At 33.7% G+C, this 23,242-nt stretch overlaps 1 protein-coding gene across 1 annotated transcript in view; it reads right to left on the reverse strand.

Moving 5' to 3' along the window:
* Nucleotides 1-23,242, reverse strand: part of ADAMTS6 (ADAM metallopeptidase with thrombospondin type 1 motif 6) — a 265,952-nt gene that overhangs the window by 103,443 nt on the left and 139,267 nt on the right. Inside the window, exons 10-11 of the mRNA XM_029942319.1 lie at nt 20,895-21,036; nt 2,506-2,613 (exon numbers count right to left, since the gene is read on the reverse strand). Coding sequence (XP_029798179.1) covers nt 2,506-2,613; nt 20,895-21,036 — 250 coding nt within the window. The remainder of the gene's footprint in view (nt 1-2,505; nt 2,614-20,894; nt 21,037-23,242) is intronic.

Consider the following 23,242-nt stretch of genomic DNA (forward strand, 5'->3'; position numbering starts at 1 on the left):
CTTCTCATAGTGCTCTGTCCTTTTTCTTTCTATGAGTCCGCATATGTATTTGTTCTTTTTATTCATTCATTTCAGATTTGTTAGGGCCTTTCCTAAAGCTATTGATCTTCCATGTCTCTGAAAGAATGGCTAACATTTGTCTTGTAGATTAATTTTAGATGGTGATGTCCAACAAACTGACTATATGAAGATATGATGTTGTGAAGATGAATGATCTCTTGGTACACAGACTTTGCTAAACTTACAAAGTTCTTAAATAGTTTTTCATGGAACCCAAGGTGTTCTGTTGAGGCATGTCAGAAGCTGACAAGGGTTCAAAGACAGGGTGAGGAGGTATGTAAGGGGTTCTTTAAATAAGAATATTTCCATTTTTTTCCAAATGTATCTATCAGAATTCTGTAGATTTCATTTGAAGAAAGGATTTAGGGATCAAAAAGTTGACAGCCATGAACCAAGATTAAGAATGTGAATCTTTAGGGGTGCCTGGCTGGCTTGGTTGGAATAGCATACCACTCATGATCTAGAGTTGTGAGTTTGAGCCTCACATTGTGTGTAGAGATTACTTAAATAAATGAACTTTAAAAAAAGAATGTGAGGGGCATCTGGGTGGCTTAGTCAGTTGAGCATCCAACTTCAGCTCAGGTCATGACCTCAACAGCTCATGAGTTTGAGCCCAGCGTTGGGCTCTGTGCTGACAGCTCAGAGCCTGGAGCCTGCTTTGGATACTATCTCTCCCTCTCTCTCTCTCTCTATGCCCTTCCTCCACTTATGTTCAGTCTCTCTCTCTCTCTCTCAAATATAAATAAAACAAAAAAATTAAAAATGAAAGAATGTGAATCTTTAGAAATCAAATATATTTTTGACCATTTTATTCACTTTCTCTTGTGTGTGTCTATATTGTATGCTTAAAAGTATTATAGCTCTCATTTGTTTATGTAAATTTAAATTCAATACTGTTAGCTTTGTTATTACTGAGAGTATTTTCTTGGTATCCCTCAAAATTGTCTATAACTTCTCCCAAAATATCATCCCTATCACATACATGCACATAGCTGTAAGATGTAACATTTGCTGGTTCTATTATTAAGCATAAATGATAAGATTTTAAATATATGTACCATATAAAATATTAGTGGGGTTGAGCTCTGTGTTCTCAGATAGCCACTATTCATGTTTTTCTTACTTGATTGATTCTATAATTTATAGAATGCTTGTAGGAGGACTCTGAGATGTTTAAAAGAATGAATTCTTTATGCTTGGGATTAAAAAAATAAAGTAAAATAAAAAGAGCCATCAGGCTTAGTGATAGTATTAAACTGCAGCCCATAGACTAGATCACAAGAATAATAATTAATCAATGGCAATAAAGAAAGAGATTCTCACTGAAACCTTCCCCCCTTACTATTATGCATTTCTTCTGAGCACAGATTGATGTAAATTGCTGCTTGTCATTGACAAGAGCTGCTGACTCCAAAATAAACCTAGACTGCTGTTTCAAGAATGCAGTTCTTACTATTTTCTATTACTTCAGTGAAAAAAAAAAGAAAGAATTTTTGGTAGTGTGTGAAGTTCCCTGTATTTTTATTGGCTACTTACAAAGTCTCAAAAAAAGAGATCCTTAATCCTTTAAAAATGACCCTATCAATTCATACATTTAGCACAATTTACGAACATTTCCAAACTCAGCATGGAAAAGCCATCAACATGGCACTAGGTCACAGGTCCTGAATGAAGCCGTCAGCAAGGATTAATAAAACTGTGACAGCTGCCCAAAAACTTTCATTCTTTTTATTTAAGCATCAGATGGCAAACTGAAATTCAGTGTAATCTTTGTTGAAAGTACCCTAACATGGAAGAAGTCAGAACTGAGAACAGAAGACAGTCATAGTTATTATTGTAAATTCAGTATACAGCAATAAATTCTAGGACTCACAAATATAGGAATTTCTGAAGAATTTCAGAAATACCATAAGCTATTCTTATCTGTTTGAACAATTTTTCATAATGATATTTTAAAAAACTCGATGAAATTAAGATTATTTAGCTAAAATTTCTATGCTCAGCAAAATGTTTAATTATTCCTGTAGTACCAATACTTTCTTTCATATTGCAATTTAAAATCAACTTTAGTTTGACTCTAGTTATAAAATTTACTTCTGGGTCACATAATTTTCCTGGGAATTATTTATCAGAAAGAAACCCAGACTTATATGACTAAACAGACTATATTATATGGCTATAAGATTGTTTTTGGATTTTCTGTACAAATATATATGTATACACACAGAAAGGTGTAACTGAGCCAGAAAATAAACAAGCACTGCAATGTCCTGAACATTGCAGATGTGCAGATACCAGTCAATTAACTCCTTAGGCTAGGTATTCACTATTTTCTCATGTACATGTTATATTAGTATGCATGATTTCCTAGTGGTTCAATACAAACACCAGAAGTTGATCAGTTTAGTCTATTTGTCAAATAGCTAATAAATCATTTGAGCTTACCCCCTTTTCAATATTCCCAGTTTGACAGAGTGTTCCTTCAGCTGCAGGAATACTGTTGGTGACACAGCGGTTGCTTTTGCTGAGACACCAGAGCTCTCTACACACTTCCTAGGAAAGAAGGCAAAAGCAAGTTGATCAGAAGTAGAGACTAAAATCATGTCCACTTCTTCCATATACCTATGTACACTCAGCATTATTTTAAAAAGACATCCCAGGTATTTTTCTGCTGTTGAAGTATAAGGGATAAAGATGTTGGAGGAAGTTCTTATGGAAGATGTTACCCATTTTGGAATCACAACATTTTTCTTTATAACTCTTATTTTAGAGGATGTACAGAATTTTCACTGGGGTGTCTGGCTGGCTCAGGGTTGCAAGTTGGAGCCCCACGTTTGGTGTAGATATTCCTTAAAGAGAAAATCTTTTTTAAAAATTCTTTTAAAAAAAGAAATTTCACTACTATAGAAGAGTAGGGAGATTGGATGAGTATGGAGAATGGAAATATGTTTATTACTCTCAAAAATATACAATACCAGAACTTACCAATTATTAATAAAGTGTTACCAGGAAGATGACTTCCTTGACCTACTATAGTATTCAAATAAAGATTATTTTATTTTACTTTTTAAAAATGTTTATTTATTTTGAGCGAGAAAGAGAGAGAGAGAGGGAGCAGGGGAGGGGCAGAGAGAGAGGGCAGGAGAGAATCCCAAGGAGGTTCTGCCCTGTCAGCACAGAGCCCAACATGGGGATCAATCCCACCACTCGCAAGATCATGACTTGAACAGAAATCAAGAGTTGGATGCTTAACGAACTAAGGCACCAAGGCACCCCAAATAAAGACCATTTTAAAAAGAAAAAAAAGAGACCTTGGGCATGGGTAGGGTGTAATTTCTAATCTAGCAATGTTATTTGCAGTTCATCAGTGTAGCCCATCTGCATGAAAGGGAAATGTGGTTTCAAACAAATGCTGCTATTTATGTGTCATCTTCACAAGTGACATATTTCAAATGTTGTCTGGAGCTGCCTTGTCTTCTTTATTATGAAATCTTATTATTCTACCTTAGCATGGGAGAATTACAAAACTTATTCAAATATTGGCAATATATAAAAAATATTTTGTTCATACTATATTGATCTGTTAATTTTGTTTTACTTATTTTTTAATTTTATTAATATTTATTTATTTTTGAGAGAAGGAGCGAGAGAGAGAGAGAGAGAGGGAGAGAGAGAGAGAGAGAGAGAGAGAGAGAGAGAGAGAGAGAGAGAGAGAGACAGCGAGCCAGGGAGGAACAGTGAGAGAGGGAGAGAGAGGATTCAAAGCAGGCTCTGTGCTGACAGGCTCCTCCCCTGCTCACATTCATGCTCTCTCTAGCTCTCTCTCCACAAAATAAATAAGTATTTTTTTTAAAAAGTGTTTAAGTTAAACTAGAACCATTTAGTATAATGCATATATGTAATAAAATAAATTAATCTGGAGTGCAAAGATAAATTTATGTAAAACATTCGTTTGAATACTATTACTCCCCAACTGCTCTTTTAACTTTCAAAATAAATTATAAAAACTATGTCACATAAACACAATTCAGAAATAAAGCAGTAACATATTTAATTCACTGATTCCCTATTCCTACCAGTAGAAATGCCCCACAGGGTATAGCATACTGAAGGGATCTCTCTGGGCTCCTCTTTACAGTGCTCCATCCTACCAGGCACAAAAGGAGACATATAATTTCTGCTAGAATTTTAAATTCCTTTTGAATAAATCTAATCTATATCTACCTTACTTACTTTACTTAAACATCATTTTACTTTATTTACCTATTTTAAACTCTATTTGGAGAACTACTAAACTAGAAGAGAGTTAAAACATTAAGAAAAGAAAAACAACATGTCCTGGGGATCATGATATAAAGATAATATTTTGTTCTTAAAATTCAATGTACTAAAAAATTCTACTTTCTTTCAAATCTTAATTTCCTGCTTAATGAGAAGGTTATTTATACTATTTTAGTATTCTTTTACTATAAAAGACAGTTTCTCAATATATGTTGTAAATTATATTATTTTAGTTTAATATTAGAAAAGCAATAGATCTAACATTTTAGGGTTTTAAAATACTGTCCCATGCATCAAAAATACCCATATTTAAAGAAAAGTGTGTTCACAAAAACAGAAAAGCATTGCTAGAAAAATGTATTAAGATTACAAAAAGGGGCACCTGGGTGGCTCAGTCAGTAACACATCTGACTTCAGCTCAGGTCATGATCTCACAGTTAGTGAGTTCAAGCCTCTGCTATCAGCACAGAGCCCGTTTCAGATCCTCTGCCCTCCTCTCTCTTTGCACCTACCCTGCTTGCACACACGCGTTCTCAAAATAAATAAAAATACTAAAAAAACCCCACCCCAACTATCCATAATCCTGGACTATACAGGCTTCTGATCTTTTATGATTTTTGTTAAGTCTAAATCTTACTTTAGACAGAAGTAAAAGACTAAGTTTAGACAGAACTGTGGAATGAAAAACCTATCATTGAAAAGGACAATGTTGATAGCACCTATTAGGAAAACATACTAGGTAATCAACTCACAGAAACTCTAATTTCCAAAAGTACCTTAAAAATCTCTACCTAAAATGGCAAGTGTTCAAGATACTATTTCCAAAACCTTGATCTCAAGGATTCACAGTACAGCCCTTTGCTAGAGCCTTATTCTATAGAGAATGACACATTTTGAAAGGTAGATTCCCACTGTTAACAGGATTTTATTACCTAGTGGGATCACGGGAATTCGAATTTTGCAAAGGCATTAACTTCCCACAAATTGCTCTTTAAAGTATGCAACTGTAAATCTATGCATTGGAAATACATACAAGATATTAAATTAGTCTCAGAAAAGGCTCTGAAGAGTTTTCACACAGATCTCTTATCCAGAATGTCAAGTTGGGTAATAAAGATTGTGATATCCCCATTAAGATTTCCCAAGATAAAAAAATACTCACTTAAAAGAAACTAAGAAAATTTTATTTCATACCAACATAGCAAGAGGCACACTTCATGAAAGAATATGAGAACATTTTCATATGTTCAAAAATACCCTTCTTTAAATTGCTGGATCCCAGAACATGAATGCATATATTTATTTGCATAGGTATATGCATAGGCATATCAGTTGCTAAATAAGCACTCCAAGGTAGGTCCCAAGCTCGTTCACTAATAAGTTAAGTATATTCTGAAATTTTTTGGCTCTTGGAGAATTTGTATAGCAGCCATCATAATAGGGGTTGCCTTGGCTGGCTCAGTCAGTAGAGCATGAGACTCTTGATCTCAGGGTCAGGAGTTCAAGCCTCATGTTGGGTGTAGAGACTGCTTAAATAAATAAATTTTTAAAAAAACACAAAAAACCATCATAGTAGATGGATTAATACCCCTAAATAAAATATATATGATAGAGTATAGTTTTAAGAGAGATCAATGATTTTTTTGACTACCCACCAGCTTAGCTCTAGAACATAGTTTTCTTTCACATACTCAAAATCTTCTATGGGAGAAGTTCGGATTTATTAAGATTACTCTCATGATTTCTATGAACTAATAAACCATTGCCTATTGTTCCCTTCTCCAACACTACGATTTATTTTGGGAAAATTTTCTAGGAGAAATGTGGGTCTTTGTGTTTGCCCTTGAGTTTAAGGAAGGTGAGGAAAGTTATCAAGTGTTCACTAAGGGAAATTTCTGTTACAACTGAAAATTGGAAATGAACTCTCTAATTTCATGGACTCAACTTCTAACCAGTTAGGAGGACTGACTGGTAAAACAAAATAACATTATTTCCCATTCATTCAAGAATATTATTAAAGCATCTACTGTTCATCAGGAATTATGTTAGTGTTATGAAAAAATAATACTATCACAGAATTTACAGGAACCAGGGAGAAGGTAGGGTATACTCAGGCAGTAGCTCAAATGCTATAGACTGATGCTGTTCTATGGAGCTTTTGATCCTTTGTGACAAAATTAGATGAATGATGTCAATGTGGTAAGACTTTTCATGAAACTAAATTTTCTATCTTAACGCACTCTTCTTATTTGTTTTATTCCCTTTACCTCTTAGGTGCTGCAACAGACTGTAAGGTTCCTGAGGGCAGGGTATGGGTTCTAATGGCAGTCTTTACAAAATGTTGGCAAACTTAAAAGTTGGCATCCCTGTGTCGATTTGCTGATTTTCAGAGAGAAATTTTCTTTGCCTACAAAAATCTAAAAGCTTGTGAACCACTCATTGCCCAAAACTTGATAATCAATATTTTTTCAACATGTCAATATGTTTATCAGTTAATTATCTTATGTCCTACCACTATCTTCTGAATTCAATTTCTTTCCTCTTGATATGCATCCTTTAGGAGTTAATTTAGCAAGGGACCCTTGTTCTCAAAGGTCTTAAAATATATTTATTTAACCTTCATTTTAAAATATTTTAATTGAATATAGGATTCTAGGCTAACATTTATCTTAGCATTCGAAGGTGTTAAGTTCATCGTCCTCTGGACACTATGGAAGCTGATGAAAAATCATTTCTCAGTCTTAATACTGTTTCTTTGTGATAAACTCTAGTTGCTTTCAAGAGTTTGTCTTTGCTATAGTGCAGCTTCATCACTGTATCTAGGTGTTCTCCTATTTATCTAATTGGTGTTCATGCTTTAAATTCATGTTTCTTCAATTCTGAAAACTTATTAGTTATTATCTTTTTTAACATATACTTCCCCATTCCTTCTTCTGGAACTTCTTTTCAACTTACAATGGATATTGTCATTCTAACTTCCATGTCTCTTAAATTATTTTCCTATTTACCATATATTTTTCTATTGGGGTGCTAATCTTTCACTTCATGGTGATTGTTTCCTCATGCTGTTTGCTATTTTCTACTCAAGCTTATCTTTAGGGAATATTGTTTTTTCTTGGAACATCCTGTGCTTCCTGAATTGTAGAAGTGTAGCTTTGTGCATTTGTTTCTATTACACACTCCAAAGTTTCAGTTGATCTTTGTTTCACTAGTTTTCATGTTGATCTATTTGGTCAACATCACATAGCTAGACTGTACAAAGTCATACTCTGCTCTTATGTGAGGCACAAGCCTAGAGCTTCAATTTCTCATGTGAGCTATTTTCCCCCATTCAAAGCAAAGGGCAGACAAGCTTACTCATCATTTCCATTTACCTATTTCTTCACAGTGTAAATGACCCTTCAGTCATGCCCAAGATGATGTCTCCTATGCTAGACAGATAGAAAACATCAGCTCACCAGCTTGGCACTTGAACTAAAACTCCTCTTCATTTCTGACACACGCTTACCTTCCTCTTTTGGTTCTGATATATAGAAGCTTTCTGATGAAATGTAATAAATGCATTCTGTGAAAACCCTTGCATTATGCAAAACTAGCTATGAAGAAAACAGGCTTTATGGGAAAATATGGTTGGAGTAGACCACTGAAAATCTAGCTAATTTTGTAGCCAGAAAACAAACCAAAACATCAACAGCTCTGATGAAAAACTTTGTATTCTTAAATCTCTGCTGCTATTGATCCCAGCAGACCAATCAATTGATCCTTTGTAGACTTAAACCCTGTGACTTGTGATGTTTTCTCCTTAGAGATGTAGGTCTTTGAAGGTATCTGCTTCCAACAGACACCATTTTCATAAAAATTAAGAATGAGATTCAAGTTATAGCTTCTTTATCAGTCATTTAAAAAATAACACAAAGAGATATATACTTATAGGTTCTTTATTTGCCTTCATGATTTTAGTAGATTTGTTTAGAGTTTTGAGACTGGAGCCACTAAGCTATCTACTATGGACAATAAAGACCCTTCATTGGAGCTTTTTTCTCTATAAGATTATATATAATACTACAAATTTTCTCTTTGTGAGAAAGCTTAGCTGAACATCACATCATTAACCCACTAGGAAACAATTATATATGAACAAACAAGACTTATACTGGTCTCATTCCACCATCTGTCAAATTCCTATGTGTCTTCTCATCACAGAAACACATGTTGTAGCTAATAAGTGATATTTAATTATGCTTTGTTCATTTTATTTCTCTGGTATTTTCTGCTTTTATATCTGGAGAAGTGACTGTATTCGCTGTTTGCCATGTTTTTGAAACTGAAACTCTTTTCCTGGACATTACAAAGACAATTATATAAAGAATTGGAGAGAAAATATGCATGCCAGGGCACCTGGGTGGCTCAGCCAGTTAAGCACCTGACTGGCTTTGTGAATCTGAACCCCGCATCAGGCTCTCTGCTGTCAGTACAGAGACCACTTCCATTCCTCTGTTCCCCTCTCTCTCTCCCTCTCCCTCACTAGTTCTCTCTCTCTCTGTCTCCCCCTCCCTAACTGGTTCTCTCTCTCTCTCTCAAAATAAACAAACTTAAAAAATAACAGAAAATTCTTCCAGAAGTCAGAACTGAACAATGATGAAATAAAACTGAATGTCTCGTTACTGAAGATACTAAGCTTATACTTTACGACTTCTTAGTAGCAATTCTGTAGGCAGAGGGGAAAAAAAGGAATGAACACTAACACTTTTTCAGGGTATAGGGTCAACTATGCTAGGCATGTTCGTATTTGTATCTCATTCAATCATCACTACAATTTTCTCAGAAAGTGTGAGAAAATTTAGGTTCAGAAAGATTTAGCAATTTGCTTCAATTAAAATTAAATCAGATTTGAATCAGCTCCGTCTGGTATTAATGCCTAAAATATCTCCACACAACTAAATTAATTTCCCATTTCTCTTAAATGTACCACAGTTGAATAAAGTCACTAGTCAGTTAGAAAATATTTAGTTGTATCACTCAATGTTCATAATACCCTCTTATCCTTTGCCTGTATTTTAAAAGAAGCTGTCTCCAAATTAAGACTATTATGTATTAATTCATAACATAAACATTCACTAGCCATCAACTTATACATTGTTATTCTTATTATGGAACTTCTGAATGTATTTGCCTTGTATTTGCATTTTCAAAAGATACTGTAGCCATACTTTTGAAAAGTATTCCATGATCTTCCATGAGGCAAGACATTTAAAATATTCTTTCTTATTTAAAATTTTGATATAAATTTCCAGACTTCTAGTCTATTTGATTTTTGAAATGAATGATACTGTTTTCAACCATTAACAATAAAAAATAGCAAATATAAATCATAGTAAAAATACATATAAAGGTTAAAGTTTTAAAGTAATTATTTAATGTAAAATAAAATACTTGATATTCAGAAAACAACTTTGTAAAAAACTGAACTAGATTTCTGTTCATCAGAATAGAATTGATTATTTTATAGCTAAAAACCCTTTCAATACAATAACTATATGTTTTAATAATTATAACTGTTAAATGATACTTAAAAATGTAAAGAGGTGCCCTATTATTTACCTGGGAAAATTAAAATGATCAGTTTACATAGGTAAAAAGAGATACTATAAAATTACCAAACCATTTTATAATTATTATATTAAGGAAGTAAAACAGTATACAAAAAGAAAATGGCCTCTTCATTGCTAGCTGGTTTTATTTCTAATTTGTTTAAAACAATTGTTAATTTCATACTAGGAAGATATACACATTTTCTGCTCTTGGGAAACTCTAAACCCTCTGCCATCTTGGGTCTTTGTTCTGAATATGAAACATTTTTTTGTCCTCATTACCCTATCAATAACATCTCTCAACAGCTGTTTGCAATAAAGGATCCTGACGGCCAAAGAGGAGAGCAGAGCCTGAAGAGGTCAGAAAGGAGCATCAGTGATTAGAAAGGTTACTTATCATGGTATCACACAAAGGAAAATTGAAAACCAACATATGGTGACCCCATGGCCTGGCTCCAGGTGTTTAGTAGCCATCTGAAGAAAGAGAATAATGTATCCTTATTTCAGCTTTAAATAGGTTAATCCTGTTGTGTGGGTATTTTAAAAGCAAGAGATCCTAGAAAGAAATATTTTTCTTGTATCTATGCATACAAATATATATATGTGTACACATTTGTGTGTATGTACAAATATAATAAAGAACTAATCTAGAAATGCAAGTAAAACAATTTTCAATTTGAAGAAGCTAAGAAAAATGATTAAATAGTTTTAAAAACTACCGTTAAGAAGCAAACACAAAGCAGGTTGCCTGGGTGGCTCAGCTGGTTGAGCATCCAACTCTTGATGTCAGCCTCGGTCATGATCTCATGGTTCAGGATCAAGCTCTATGCTGACAGTGAGGAGACTGCTTGGGATTCTCTCTCCCCATCTTTCTCTGACCCTTTGCCATCCCCCTCTCAAAATAAAATAAATGTGTTTTTTTTTTAATAAGAAGCAAACACAAAGTAAAAATACCCAATCTTTAAGATTCCTAGTGGGTATGGACCTAAAATTTGGTGTTGACTTTTAAGGAAAAATAAAAATAAAATCAACTTTTTATTAACAACTCCAAAAGAATATTGAGGTGCTAAAATAACTTCATGAATTGTATTTACATATCAAACCACACTGTAGGATATTTACACCACCTTACAATCTTTAAGGAAAGTGGTTCTACAATCTCCCTCAGTGCAACATTCCAATATTTAATAACTTGAAATTCTTCCTACTACCTAATCTACAACCTTCCAGCTATAAAAATGAAGATGACTGTGTTTTTTATGCTCTTGGTAGGGAAGTAGAACAATTTGTTAACAACAATCAAACTATAATAAATGTTCCAAAGCCTGAAGACGGTTTTAAGGCAAACATTTAGCTTTCTTTTTAATAAAATACTCAAACTCTATTTCTTTAAACTTCCCTTATATGTACTTCTAAGTATTTCAGTATCATTCTTTCCTAAGTTATCTGCATCTCTTAAAAAATAACTGGGTAGGTCGCCAACAATTCCCTAAAAGACTAATAAACTCTTTTTATTAGAATGATTCTCAAGTAGAAAGCAACGACTTGAATCTTAGCTAACTGGTGGTGATAAAATAATAAACCAAAGGGAGTATGCATGAAAACATTAAAAACTTGAGTGTGAGAAACAAAATATGCATGCCATGGTTTATTAAGTACTCTCCAGGAGGAGGATACCCTGATTAGACAACTCAACGATCTTATATATAGCAGGCCACCCTGTTTGCAAATAGCTATACTTCAGGCAGATATAGCTTGATGGTATTCTTATGGTTATTAATTAACATGTTAATAAAAATAATTTAGGGGCACCAGGGTGGCTCAGTCAGTTGAGTGTCTGACTTTGGCTCAGGTCATGATCTCACAGTTTGTGAGCCTGAATCAGGCTCACTGCTGTCAGTGCAGAACCTGTTTCAGATCCTCTGTCCCCCACTCATTCTCCTGCTTATACTCTCACTCTCTCAAAAATAAATAAGAGTTAAAAATTTTTAAAATATAAATCATTTATACCATCCTCTATTTTGTCTAAGCTTGCCAAACAACTTTAAAAATATTTTATTTTTATTTAAGCTTATTTATTTATTTTGAGAGAGACAGAGAGCATACACAAGGGAGGGGCAGAGAAAGAGGAAGAAAGAGAGAGAATCCCCAGCAGGCTTCACACTGTCAGCACAGAGCCCTACGCAGGGTTCCAACCCATGAACCATGAGATCATCACCCCAGGGGAAACCAAGAGTTGGACAATTAACCAGCTGAGTCACTCAGGCACCCTGCCCAACAACTTTTTGATAACACACTGGCCTACTAGTTAGATTTCCTTAGTTGAGAAAATGTGCACACATCAGTGGAGTTGACTGAATATCAACTGTTCTTTCTTCTTACAAATCAATAACTCCAATTTTATATATAAACCTATATATTCCTTGTGATCTTCCATTTCTAATATTAGATCCTAAAAATTTGTCATCACTTAAAGGGTAGAACAAATATGGCATACTTAATCACTAATAAATTATTTTATCATTAATCACTAAATTGATGACCTGTAAGTAAAATACAGAGTGTGACACACATTTTCCCTGGGAAGATTAAAAATTAATTAGAAGGCTTAAAATTTCCAAAGATACATCATATTTTTTTTGTATGTCCTGTTTTCACCATGATACCCAAGACTCTTCGATCTTTAAGCCAAAATGATGGAATTTTAACATGAAAACATTTTCATTCATTTCATCTGAGTTATAGTCCAGTACCCTCCAGTATAAAAAGAATACGTTTACATTTACCTAGAAAAGCGGGGACATTGCTACAGGGAAGTATCAACAGTGGCAGAGTCACTTTAGTATTCTGCGTAGAATGTGCTTTGGAGGGGAAGAGAAAAGGGGAGGGAGGAGCATATGGAGCACTTTGTAAGTCTTCAATTTTCCAATATGGTTTCCCCAGATTACAGAATTACATTTGTTTCCTAAAACGCAATATGTCCTAGAAATTCTGTGATTTTCTGCACTCCAATATCCCTCTTGGTCTCAGTCACTAAAACACCTTAAATAGTAACCCATTGCTCTTAAGATAAAAACCTAAAATTCTTAACATGGCCTACAAGGTGCAGACAGATTTGGCTCCTATTCGCTTTTCCTATCTCATTTATACAGTGCTTGCTTTGAGAGCTTTAGCAACACTAGCCTTCTGTCAGCTTTTAAATACACAAAGTAGTCACAAAGGTGCTCTCCGCACTATCTCTTCAGCAGATAATTCTTCTCACTTGTTTATTCAACAAATATCTTTTGAGTTCCTATTCTAAGGCAGGCATTGTGCCACTCACTATATAAACAGCCATGAACAAGACAGGTGGAATTCTTACTCTCCTGGAACTTATGTTCTGTAATAATTATCAGCTCATTCTTCCAACAAATATTTATTGAGCACCTACCATGAGCCAGGCTCTGTTCTAAGTGTTGGGAAAAGAATAAGGAATGAAATAGATTTTTTTTAAAATCTCTGTCCCCAGGAAAAATCTATTCTAGGGGTTAAAGCAGACAATAAGCAAGATGAATTATCAAAAGCAATAAATCTTGAGGAAAATAAAGAGAGGAAAATGACAGGGAATGTGTGTGTGTGTGTGTGCGTGTGTGTGTGTGTGTATGCGCATGTGTATATGATATACATGTGTACACATGCAGTTTTAGATGAAGTTGTTAGGGAAAGCCTTATCTAAAGATCACAACTAAATAGTTAATGCGTAATCAAATATGCAGGATGACTATAGCTTGAAATAAGTTCTATGAAGGAAATGAAAAGTATAATGTGAAAGAGAAAAACTGGGAGAAGACTTTTCCTATAGATAGACTGGGCAGGTCTGTCTGAAGAAAAAATAAATTTGAGCTGAAACTGAAGGATGTTAGTGTGTCAAAATGTGACCCTTGGAATATGCTCCCAAAATACAGATGGCTTAGATTCCCCTACAGCACTTTGGCCAGCACATGAACTATACAGGAATGATCATGGATGACATAGATATTAATAGAAGAAAGGGAAATGTTTACTGAATGTCTGCCTTGTGCCAGGTAAATAAAAAACACTTTGCATGCTTGCCATACCTTTCGCCATCTGAGGTTTACAAGAACAAATTGGCTGCTGTTCACTGGCAACAGTATCTGAGTAAAATCTAACAATAGTCAATTTGAGGTCATAGGTAACAGTGAGTGGTGAGGATAATTCTATTTAAAATATTCTGTTTCATTGTGAAACCATGTATTAGAGCATGTGTTTCCATTTATGGTTCAGAATACATGGTCCAGTGATAAACATTGTTCTTTTTACACTAAATAATAACATACAACACATTATTATGCATTTATGTGCTAAATTATAAGTCTATGTGAACAATGACAAATATAATAGATAATAAAAAATTCTCATAAATTAAACAAAGCTATGATATCTATAAAATTTATCTGGTGTTGGGACCCTTGGGTTCACTCAGTTAAGTGTCCGACTCTTCCTTTCAGCTCAGGTCATGGGTTGGAGGCCCATGTCAGGCTTGGTGCTTGCAGTGTGGACCCTGCTTGGGGTTCTCTGTCTCCCTCTCTCTTTCTGCCCCTCCCTCCCTTCTCTCAAAAATAAATAAATAAATAAATAAATAAATAAATAAATAAACTAAAAAGAAAAAGAAAAATATTTCTCTGGCATTATCCTGGTCCTTAAAACTACCTGTTCATGAGCAATTACTCCTTTCTCTCTTTCTCTTTCTAAAACCACTTTATTAATGTATGACTGACACACAAAGAAGTTCTACACAATTAACGTATACAACTTGATGAATTTGGAGGTAAGTATACATCCACGAAATCATCACAACAAACTATGCTCTAAACAAATCCATCACATCCAAAAGCTTTTCTCATCTCTGTATTATTATTTTGTGTGTGGCATAAAAACATAAGTTCTTTTTTTAATTTTTTTAACATTTATTCATTTTTGAGAGATAGAGACTGAGCAGGGGAGGGGCAGAGAGAGAGGCAGAGAATCTGAAGCAAGCTCCAGGCTCTCAGCTGTCAGCACAGAATCATGTGATCATGACCTGAGCCAAAATCAAGTTAGACACTTAACCAACTGCACCACCCAGGCGCCCCAGAACATAAGTTCTTAACATAAGTTCTACCCTCTTAGCAAATTTTAAGTACATAATTCAGTATTGTTTATTATAGGTACTATGCAGTACAGCAGATCTGTAGTACTTATTCATTTTACATAACTGAACTTTGTATCCAACAATACTTCCTCATTTTCAATTTTCCCTAGTTCCTTGGCAACCACCATTCTACTCTCTACTTCTGTAAGTTTGACTATTTCAGATTCTGCACTAATGGTATCATGTAGTATTTGTACTTCCTTGTCTATCTTACTTCACTTAGCATGTCCTCTGGGTTCATCCAGACTGTCACAAATGTTGGGATCTCCAACTCTGTAGGCCCAGATCAAATTGTATTGCATGTACATACCAGATTTTCTTTATCCATTTGTTTGTCAATGGACATTTAGGTTGCTACCATGTCTCAGCTACTGTAAATAATGTTGCAATGACTATGAGAGTACATATATTTCTTTGAAATGCTGATTTTAATTCTATACACCCTGAAGTGGTATGACTGGATCATATAGTAGTTTTATTTTTTATTTTTTTAGAAACTTCAACACTATTTTCCATAGTGGCTGCACCAGTTTACATTCCCACCACCAGTGCACAAGTGATCTGTTTTCCTCACATTCTTGTCAACACTTATTTTCTTTTGTATTCGCTTTTGTTTATTTATGTTTATTATAACCATCTTAACAGGTGTGAAGCAATAGCTCATCGTGGTTATGATCTGCATTTCCCTGATGATTAGTGATATTCAGCACCTTATAACATACCTACTGGTCATTTGTATGTCTTCTTTTAGGAACTATCTATTCAGGGGCGCCTGGGTGGCTCAGTCAGCTAAGCATCCGACTCCAGCTCAGGTCACAATCTCATGGTTCGTGAGGTTGAACACCGCGTTGCACTTTGTGCTGACAGCTCAGATCTGGAGCTTTCTTCAGATTCTGTGTCTCCCTCTCTCTGACCCTCCCCTGCTTGCACTGTGTCCTTCTCTCTCAACAATAAAAAAAAATTTTTTTAATGTTTTTAAAGAAATATCTATTCAGTTCTTTTAACCATTTTTAATTCGGTTACTGGGGGGTTTTTTGTTTATTTGTTTTGGGATTTTTTTGGTATTGCTATTATAAATTTTGGACATTAAACCTTTATCAGATATATGATTTGCAAGTATTTTCTTCCTTTCCATAAGTTGTATTTTCATTTGTTGACTGTCTCCTTTGCTGCGTAGAAGCTTTTTAGTTTGATGTAGTTCCAGTTGTGTATTTTTGGTTTTGTTGCCTATGTTTTTGGTATCACATCTAAGAAACCATTGTCAAATTCAAGAAGCTTTTCTCTTATGTTTGCTTTCAGTTTTATAGTTTTGGGTCTTATATTTTAGTCCCTAATCCATTTTCAGTTAATTTTTCTGTATGGCATAAAGGTCCAGATTCATTCTTCTGCCTGTGGCTGTCCAATTTTCCAAAACCATTTACTGAAGAGACTATACCCATTATGTATTGTTGGAACCCTGGTCAAAGATTCATTGATCATTTAGGCTGAATATGGCTTTATTTGTGGTCTCTCTTCTTCTCTTCCATTGGTCTGTTTGTGTTTATGCCAGTACCATACTATTTTGATTACTGTAGCTTTGGTCTTCTTGCTCATTTTTTACACTGGCTACTCAGTCTTCAATGGTTCCCTGTGAATTTTAGGTGTTTTGGTTTTTTTTTAATATCTGTTAAAAAGTCATGTGATTACTGCAATCACCAACTGATAGTTACCAGTAAATTATGTAGTGGATATTGTTGAACTACACAGAGCCATTAAGTACATATAAAAAAATGTTTAGGATATGATTTGTAGTAACAAGATAAAGAAATGTAGAGTTATGTCTGAGACAAAGCCTTGAATTAATTTGCGCTTTTTAGAAAGCAGTTAAAAGATCACCTACACCCTCTACAATATATAGGTTCATTAGTGAGTTCCTTCCAAAGTTTAAACTTGTTATTATTATTGTAAAATATTTTTGTTAATCTATTTTTAATAAGTCTTTTCTACTAAGAAAGAGGAGACAAATTGAAACTGGAAGAGAAATGAGACAATAGATTCTACAGAGCTTTACAGGCAGCAATTTTCCACTAAGCAGGCAAAAACAACATTGATACTGTTTTATTTATGATGAATTTTCATCCAGAACACTTCAAAGTCACCCTCAGAAACTTGCTAATATAGCAGCAGACTTTTGTAAATGCTCTAGTAGCGTCTTGTTTTGTGTGCTGCCCTTCTGTACGTGTTTCTTGCCTTGAAGAGGTCCTAACTTTGTACATAGGGCAAAAGAAAATGAAACTCATACTCAGGTTCAAACACCTGAGAATTTATAAACTTGAAAATACATTTAGGGGAAGCTTTCTAGATCACCTCTCCCAAAAATGACTGCAATAAAATGGAGAGTTTGTTTTGTTTTCTTTTAAGAAGATATTTAGAAACAGACACCATTTGATGAAAATTGATAAACAGTGTCTCCTGAAATAAAATATATTTGCTATCTTTATTTATTAACATATATACTACATCTAACAGAAATTGGAAGAATTATACACCTTTTCTGTTTCGCTTTTCTTTCTTTTCTTTCTTTCTTTTTCTTTCCTTCCTTCCTTCCTTATTTCTTTCTTTCAAGAGCACGCACATTAGCAGAGGAAGAGCAGAGAGAGGGAGAGACAGACTCTTAAGTAGGCTCTGCATTGTCAACATGGGACTGGATCCTGGGGACTGAACTCACAAACTAAGAAAATGACCTGAGCTGAAATCAAGAGTTGGATACTTAACTGACTGAGGCACCCAGACGCCCCTAGACCTTTAAAAATTTTTGTTTTAACCTTGTGATACGTAAATCAAATTCTGTATTTTAGTTTCACCATCTATAAAATACTAATAGACAATTACAATTTTTATAAAAGTAGTCTAAAGTATCTCAGAAAAAAGACACTACGTAAACCCACAAACCACAGATCATGTATAAATTACTATATTATACAGTTATATTACTTGGTATACACTATTCTATTTTGTTCTTTGTATTTATAGCCATTACAATCTCCTCACTACTTCTACTGAAATTGAGGAATACCTAGAAAACATAAATAGATGATATACAAGGATAACGGTACAAAATATTGTCCTGAAGTAGAATAAAAAATAAAAATTTTCATGTAAACTCTCAAATATAACTAACATGTATATTTCTGGTCCTACTCACAATGAATTTCAGCAAGATTTTTTGTAACCAGATATAATCACTAGTAACACTAGCAATGACCACATAATAACTGAAATAGAAGTGATGGAAAGCTGTTCACTGCTGCAGTTATGTGTTATTCGGTAGTTACTTCAAATCCTCCCTGGCATCATCAGAGGCCTGCTAGTTGAAAGAGGTATCATTTCCTGATGCCCAACACCAAGGTAACCCCTCTCTACAAGGTTGTAGTGTTCTTCTAAGCCAGTGCTTGTGTCTAGTGTTCATCTCAGGATGCTACAAACACCTTGACAGCTAAATCCAGGCTGGTTTGTTTTCCCTTCAGCTACCATTTGAAGTATGCTTTGTTTCCTGACTGGACTCCTACTTTCAAAGCCACTACTGTTTTCTAGAGTAGTATTTAGAATCATTTAAAACCATACGAATTCACCAGATAAAACACAATGTTTGTTTGGGTGCACAAGTTTAAGTGAAAGTAATTGTACAGAATCTATTATGACTCAAGAAACTTTGTTAGCAATATATAGCACATTATAAAAAAATGTAGCATAAGCATTTTCATAGAGTACATGAGACTAAGAAAACCATTTTGCTGCAAATCAAAGTGAAAAGATTAATGATAAAATATATGAAATTGTATAGGATTGTAAGATGCTAATGTCTTTCCCCAAGTTTTTCTAAGAAAACCATTTTGCTGCAAATCAAAGTGAAAAGATTAATGATAAAATATATGAAACTGTATAGGATTGTAAGATGCTAATGTCTTTCCCCAAGTTTTCCCCAAGTTATTTTATATCTATTACAAAAGCATTTAGGGGCACCTGGTGGCTCAATTGGTTAAGCATCTGACTCTTAATTTCAGCTCATGTCATAATTTCACAGTTCATGGAGTTGAGTCCCGCATTGAGCTCTGCACTGACAGTGCAGAGCCTGCTTAGGATTCTCCCTTCCTCTCTCTCTGCCCCTCCCCTGCTTGTGCCCTCTCTTTCTCTCTCAAAATAAACAACTATTTTATAAAAGCTTTTATAAACACAACACATAAATAGAACCTAAAAGTTAAATATAAAGAACATAAACTGAAAACATACAACTTTGCAATTACTATTTATATCACTTCAAATCAACTAGTCTGCGACATATAGATAGATAGGATAATAAGATGAAAATTTTAATTAATTATTAAAGAAAACAGATGCATCCACAGATTCTATAAAACTGATAATATAAATTATCTAATATGAAAATACATAGGTGCAGTTAAAGCCTAATTTCCAATAAAAAATTAAAATGTAGATTAACAATTTCACTTGCTAATAAAGACATGAGATACCAAAGATAAGAACAGAAAATCTGTTATCTCATTTGATCATGAATTTCAACTTACTAAGCTACAAGTAAGTTACAAAATGGTGATCAAAATTTGGCCAACTTTTTCTGTAGGAAAAAGCAACCCAAGAAGAAAAGGAGCTAAAAATCATACAGAAACAGTAATAGAAGACTCTTTACAGAAAGACAAAAAAGACCTAAGTTTTATTCAAGGCTTTAGATATTTAGATAGTTGCATAAAATCTTTAAATCTGGTGCACAAAGTGTGCTGCCAAAGCCTATCATGAATAATAATATACTTGTCACCCAAGGGATATTTTGAAAATCACTCCCCTTTGTACTGTACCCAAGAGGAATAGTCAGTACAGTACAATGCGTATATTGTTTAGTCTTTACTACCTTAAAACTTAATTCATTTTTGGTTATTATTTTTAAAGTGATTTTAAATACAATTTGCATAAAAACAGAAACCAAGCCTTTAAATTTATGTTTTAAATTTGAATTCTTCTTATAAACAATGTTTCATTTAAAAATCTTATTCTTTCGTTCAGTCATTTACACTGTGTACATATACGAACACGTCTCTATACTAACATTGATATCTTTCTCTGTAAAATTTTTTTTTATTTATATATACTATTTATTTCATTTTAATTTATACTTTCTAGTACTGAGTCATTTCAAACTGCTTCATCCACTGCCCACAATTTTAGGCAGACACGAAGAGTCAATTATGAAACCTCCATTTTTTTCCACAGTAATTTTCCTTGTTTTTCTATTTGGGTTAATGTCATCTTGTCCCCACTCAGTTGTTGTGTTAATGTGGGCAGTGAATGAAGCAACTTGAAATGACTCAGTACTAAAAAGTATAAATTAAAATAAAGGCTCTTAGCCAATATGAAAATTCCCTTAAACTTAATTATTAGAGTACCAGAAAAGGCCTGGAGAGAGAAATTTTCAAAACCATAACATTTCAAAAGACAAACCGTAGTTGGCATTATAAACTCAGGACTTTAAACAAATACATTAGAAATTATTAAAATTCTACCTGTATCCTCACAAGACATCTGAAACTTACTTAAATTTACTCATTTAGAAATAGATATTAGACAAATGATATCAGAAAAATAGCAGTGTGTCAAAGGCCATATTTACATTAATGATGTTATCAGACATACACTACCCTCAATAAAATCCCAACTTAATATCTGTGTCATGAAAGAACACATACAAGTGACTAAACATAAGGATTAAGACTTCTTACCCCATATTTACATTGACGGGATGTTGCTCCATATTGGAAACGGCATTGCTCATCAGCATCATACACCTGACCTGGGGCCACAGCTGGATAAAGAAAGTCACGCTTGGGAGGCTCATTATCAAGGCAAGTACCACGGCCTGAACTGTTCAACATAAAGGATCAAAGGAAATTAGGTACACTATGGACTATTTTCATCACAATTATGAAACCATGTGTTGAACTCTTTGTTTTAATAACTTGATGCATGAAAAGCAAAACATTCTACCATGACATTGTCACATGACAAAATAGAGTAACTTTACTGAAATGTGAGTAAGAGCTCCAATAGTTTTTACCAGCACCAAGACACAATGAAAGCATCTCAGACAACAATTTGAAAATGTCGTGATGGCCTTAAAACATTGCTTTAAACTAATTTCTAAAGGAATCAAAACAGAATTTCATATTGCTCTAAGCTTCTTGTTTGTTTTCCATGAAAATACAACCACATCTGGTAGTAGAATTAAAAACATAAAATGTGGAAAATTAAAAAACAAAACAAAACCAAACTATGGTTGTAATTCTTAAAGACCTAATCTATATACTCTTAACTTGGGCAGAACAATAGATGCTGTAGTAAGACATATCCAAAGGTTCTTGAAATATTTCAATAATAAATGGGCAGAATGACAGAGGAGGCCAAAATCCAAAGTTCTCTCAAGTATATTAGAAGTGTTTAGTCTCTCAAAAATTTCATATTTCATCTAGGGTCATCAGAGTTGGAAAGGAGAATGTTCTCCTCTCTCTGCAATTTCTGCTTTTCAAAGTATGCTTGCACTCAAACATAATATTTTAATTCAGTAGAACAAATAACATAAAGATCGCCAAAACCCAGACAGAATACCTTAGTTTAAAGGACTTTATACTTTGCTAAATATAATTGTTCATTTTTTTTAGTCAGTGTGCATAAAATAGGACAGATGCTTTTTTACTTTCATTTCACATGTGAGTAACTTAGAATTTTTAAAGAATTCCTATGCCAACATTTAAAAATTTTTTCCAACATTCCTGTCAATTGTGCCAGCACTTGTGTATTTTTTTCCAAATCTTTTCCATCCACTTTGCCAAAGGAAAATAATTTCACAAGTAGAAGTTCCTCAACTATTATTTAGGACAGTACAAATTTGCATTTACAGATAAGTAAGAAAGAGGTGTGTATAATAATGAGCTTCATATTCACTAACTATTTTGTCATATTCCTTAAAATGTAAAGGTTAATTTGCTATATAAAAATGTGTATTTACACAGCAGGAAATTAATACCTTTTAAAAACTGAACTATATTATACATTATACATCCTTTCCATTCATTTATGCCCCACTTGGTTAATGTTTAATTAATAAAAATATTTAGATGGAATATTAAATGTGGTACTAATATAGGTGAGTTTTATTATTGGCTATTATAATCACTTCACTTGTCACTGTTCAAAGTATTTACCAGAAAACTTGTTTTTACCTGCCTATCCAGTTTTCATGACAAAATGCTTTTACTTCCTGTTCATTTTATTCTTTGAAATTGACATGCAGATCAGTAAGAAAAACTATTTCCAGATAAATTTTTAAAATAGCAAGTTTTTAAATATTATTATGTGTAAAACCTTTATATAGATATGCAAATTTTAGACAAATACAATTCTGATAGTAAATTCAAAATTTTATGTTAAGATTAATGATAAAAAGAGGCCAAATGTAAAAAGTCTACTGAATGAAGATGGACTACTTTGATAAAACACAATATTCATGAAACAAATGAATATTAGCTTAATTCCATTTTTCTTTTAAAATATCAGTTCCATCTCCATCTACAACAAAATTATAAGTCTTTATAAAAAGACTGAAATATGAAAAAATATCAAGTTAAGTACTACCATAAATCAATGGGAAATTTTTAAGTACTGAAGTATTTAAGTACAGAGTCCTATAGTTAAAAATATTTGCTGATAGCACAACAAAGAAGGTATAAGATATATTCACCTAAGTAGAATTCAGTCAAAAGTCTATTAAAAATTATTATGCATAGGGTGACTGGGTGTCTCAGTTGGCTAAGCATCTGACTTCAGCTCAGGTAATGATCTCACAGTTCGTGAGTTCGAGCCACAGGTCAGGCTCTGTGCCGACAACTCAGAGCCTGGAGCCTGCTTTAGATTCTGTGTCTCCCTCTCTCTCTGCCCGTCCCTAGCCTACACTCTGTCTCTCTCACTCTCTTAAAAATAAACATTCAAAAAAATGTTTTTACTTATTACACATAATAACTTGTAGGTTTGGAAAATTAACCTAAAAACCTAGAGGAAGTACAATATGGCCTCC

Source organism: Suricata suricatta, chromosome 6, assembly GCF_006229205.1.
Source record: "Suricata suricatta isolate VVHF042 chromosome 6, meerkat_22Aug2017_6uvM2_HiC, whole genome shotgun sequence".
Taxonomy (NCBI): Eukaryota; Metazoa; Chordata; class Mammalia; order Carnivora; family Herpestidae; genus Suricata; species Suricata suricatta.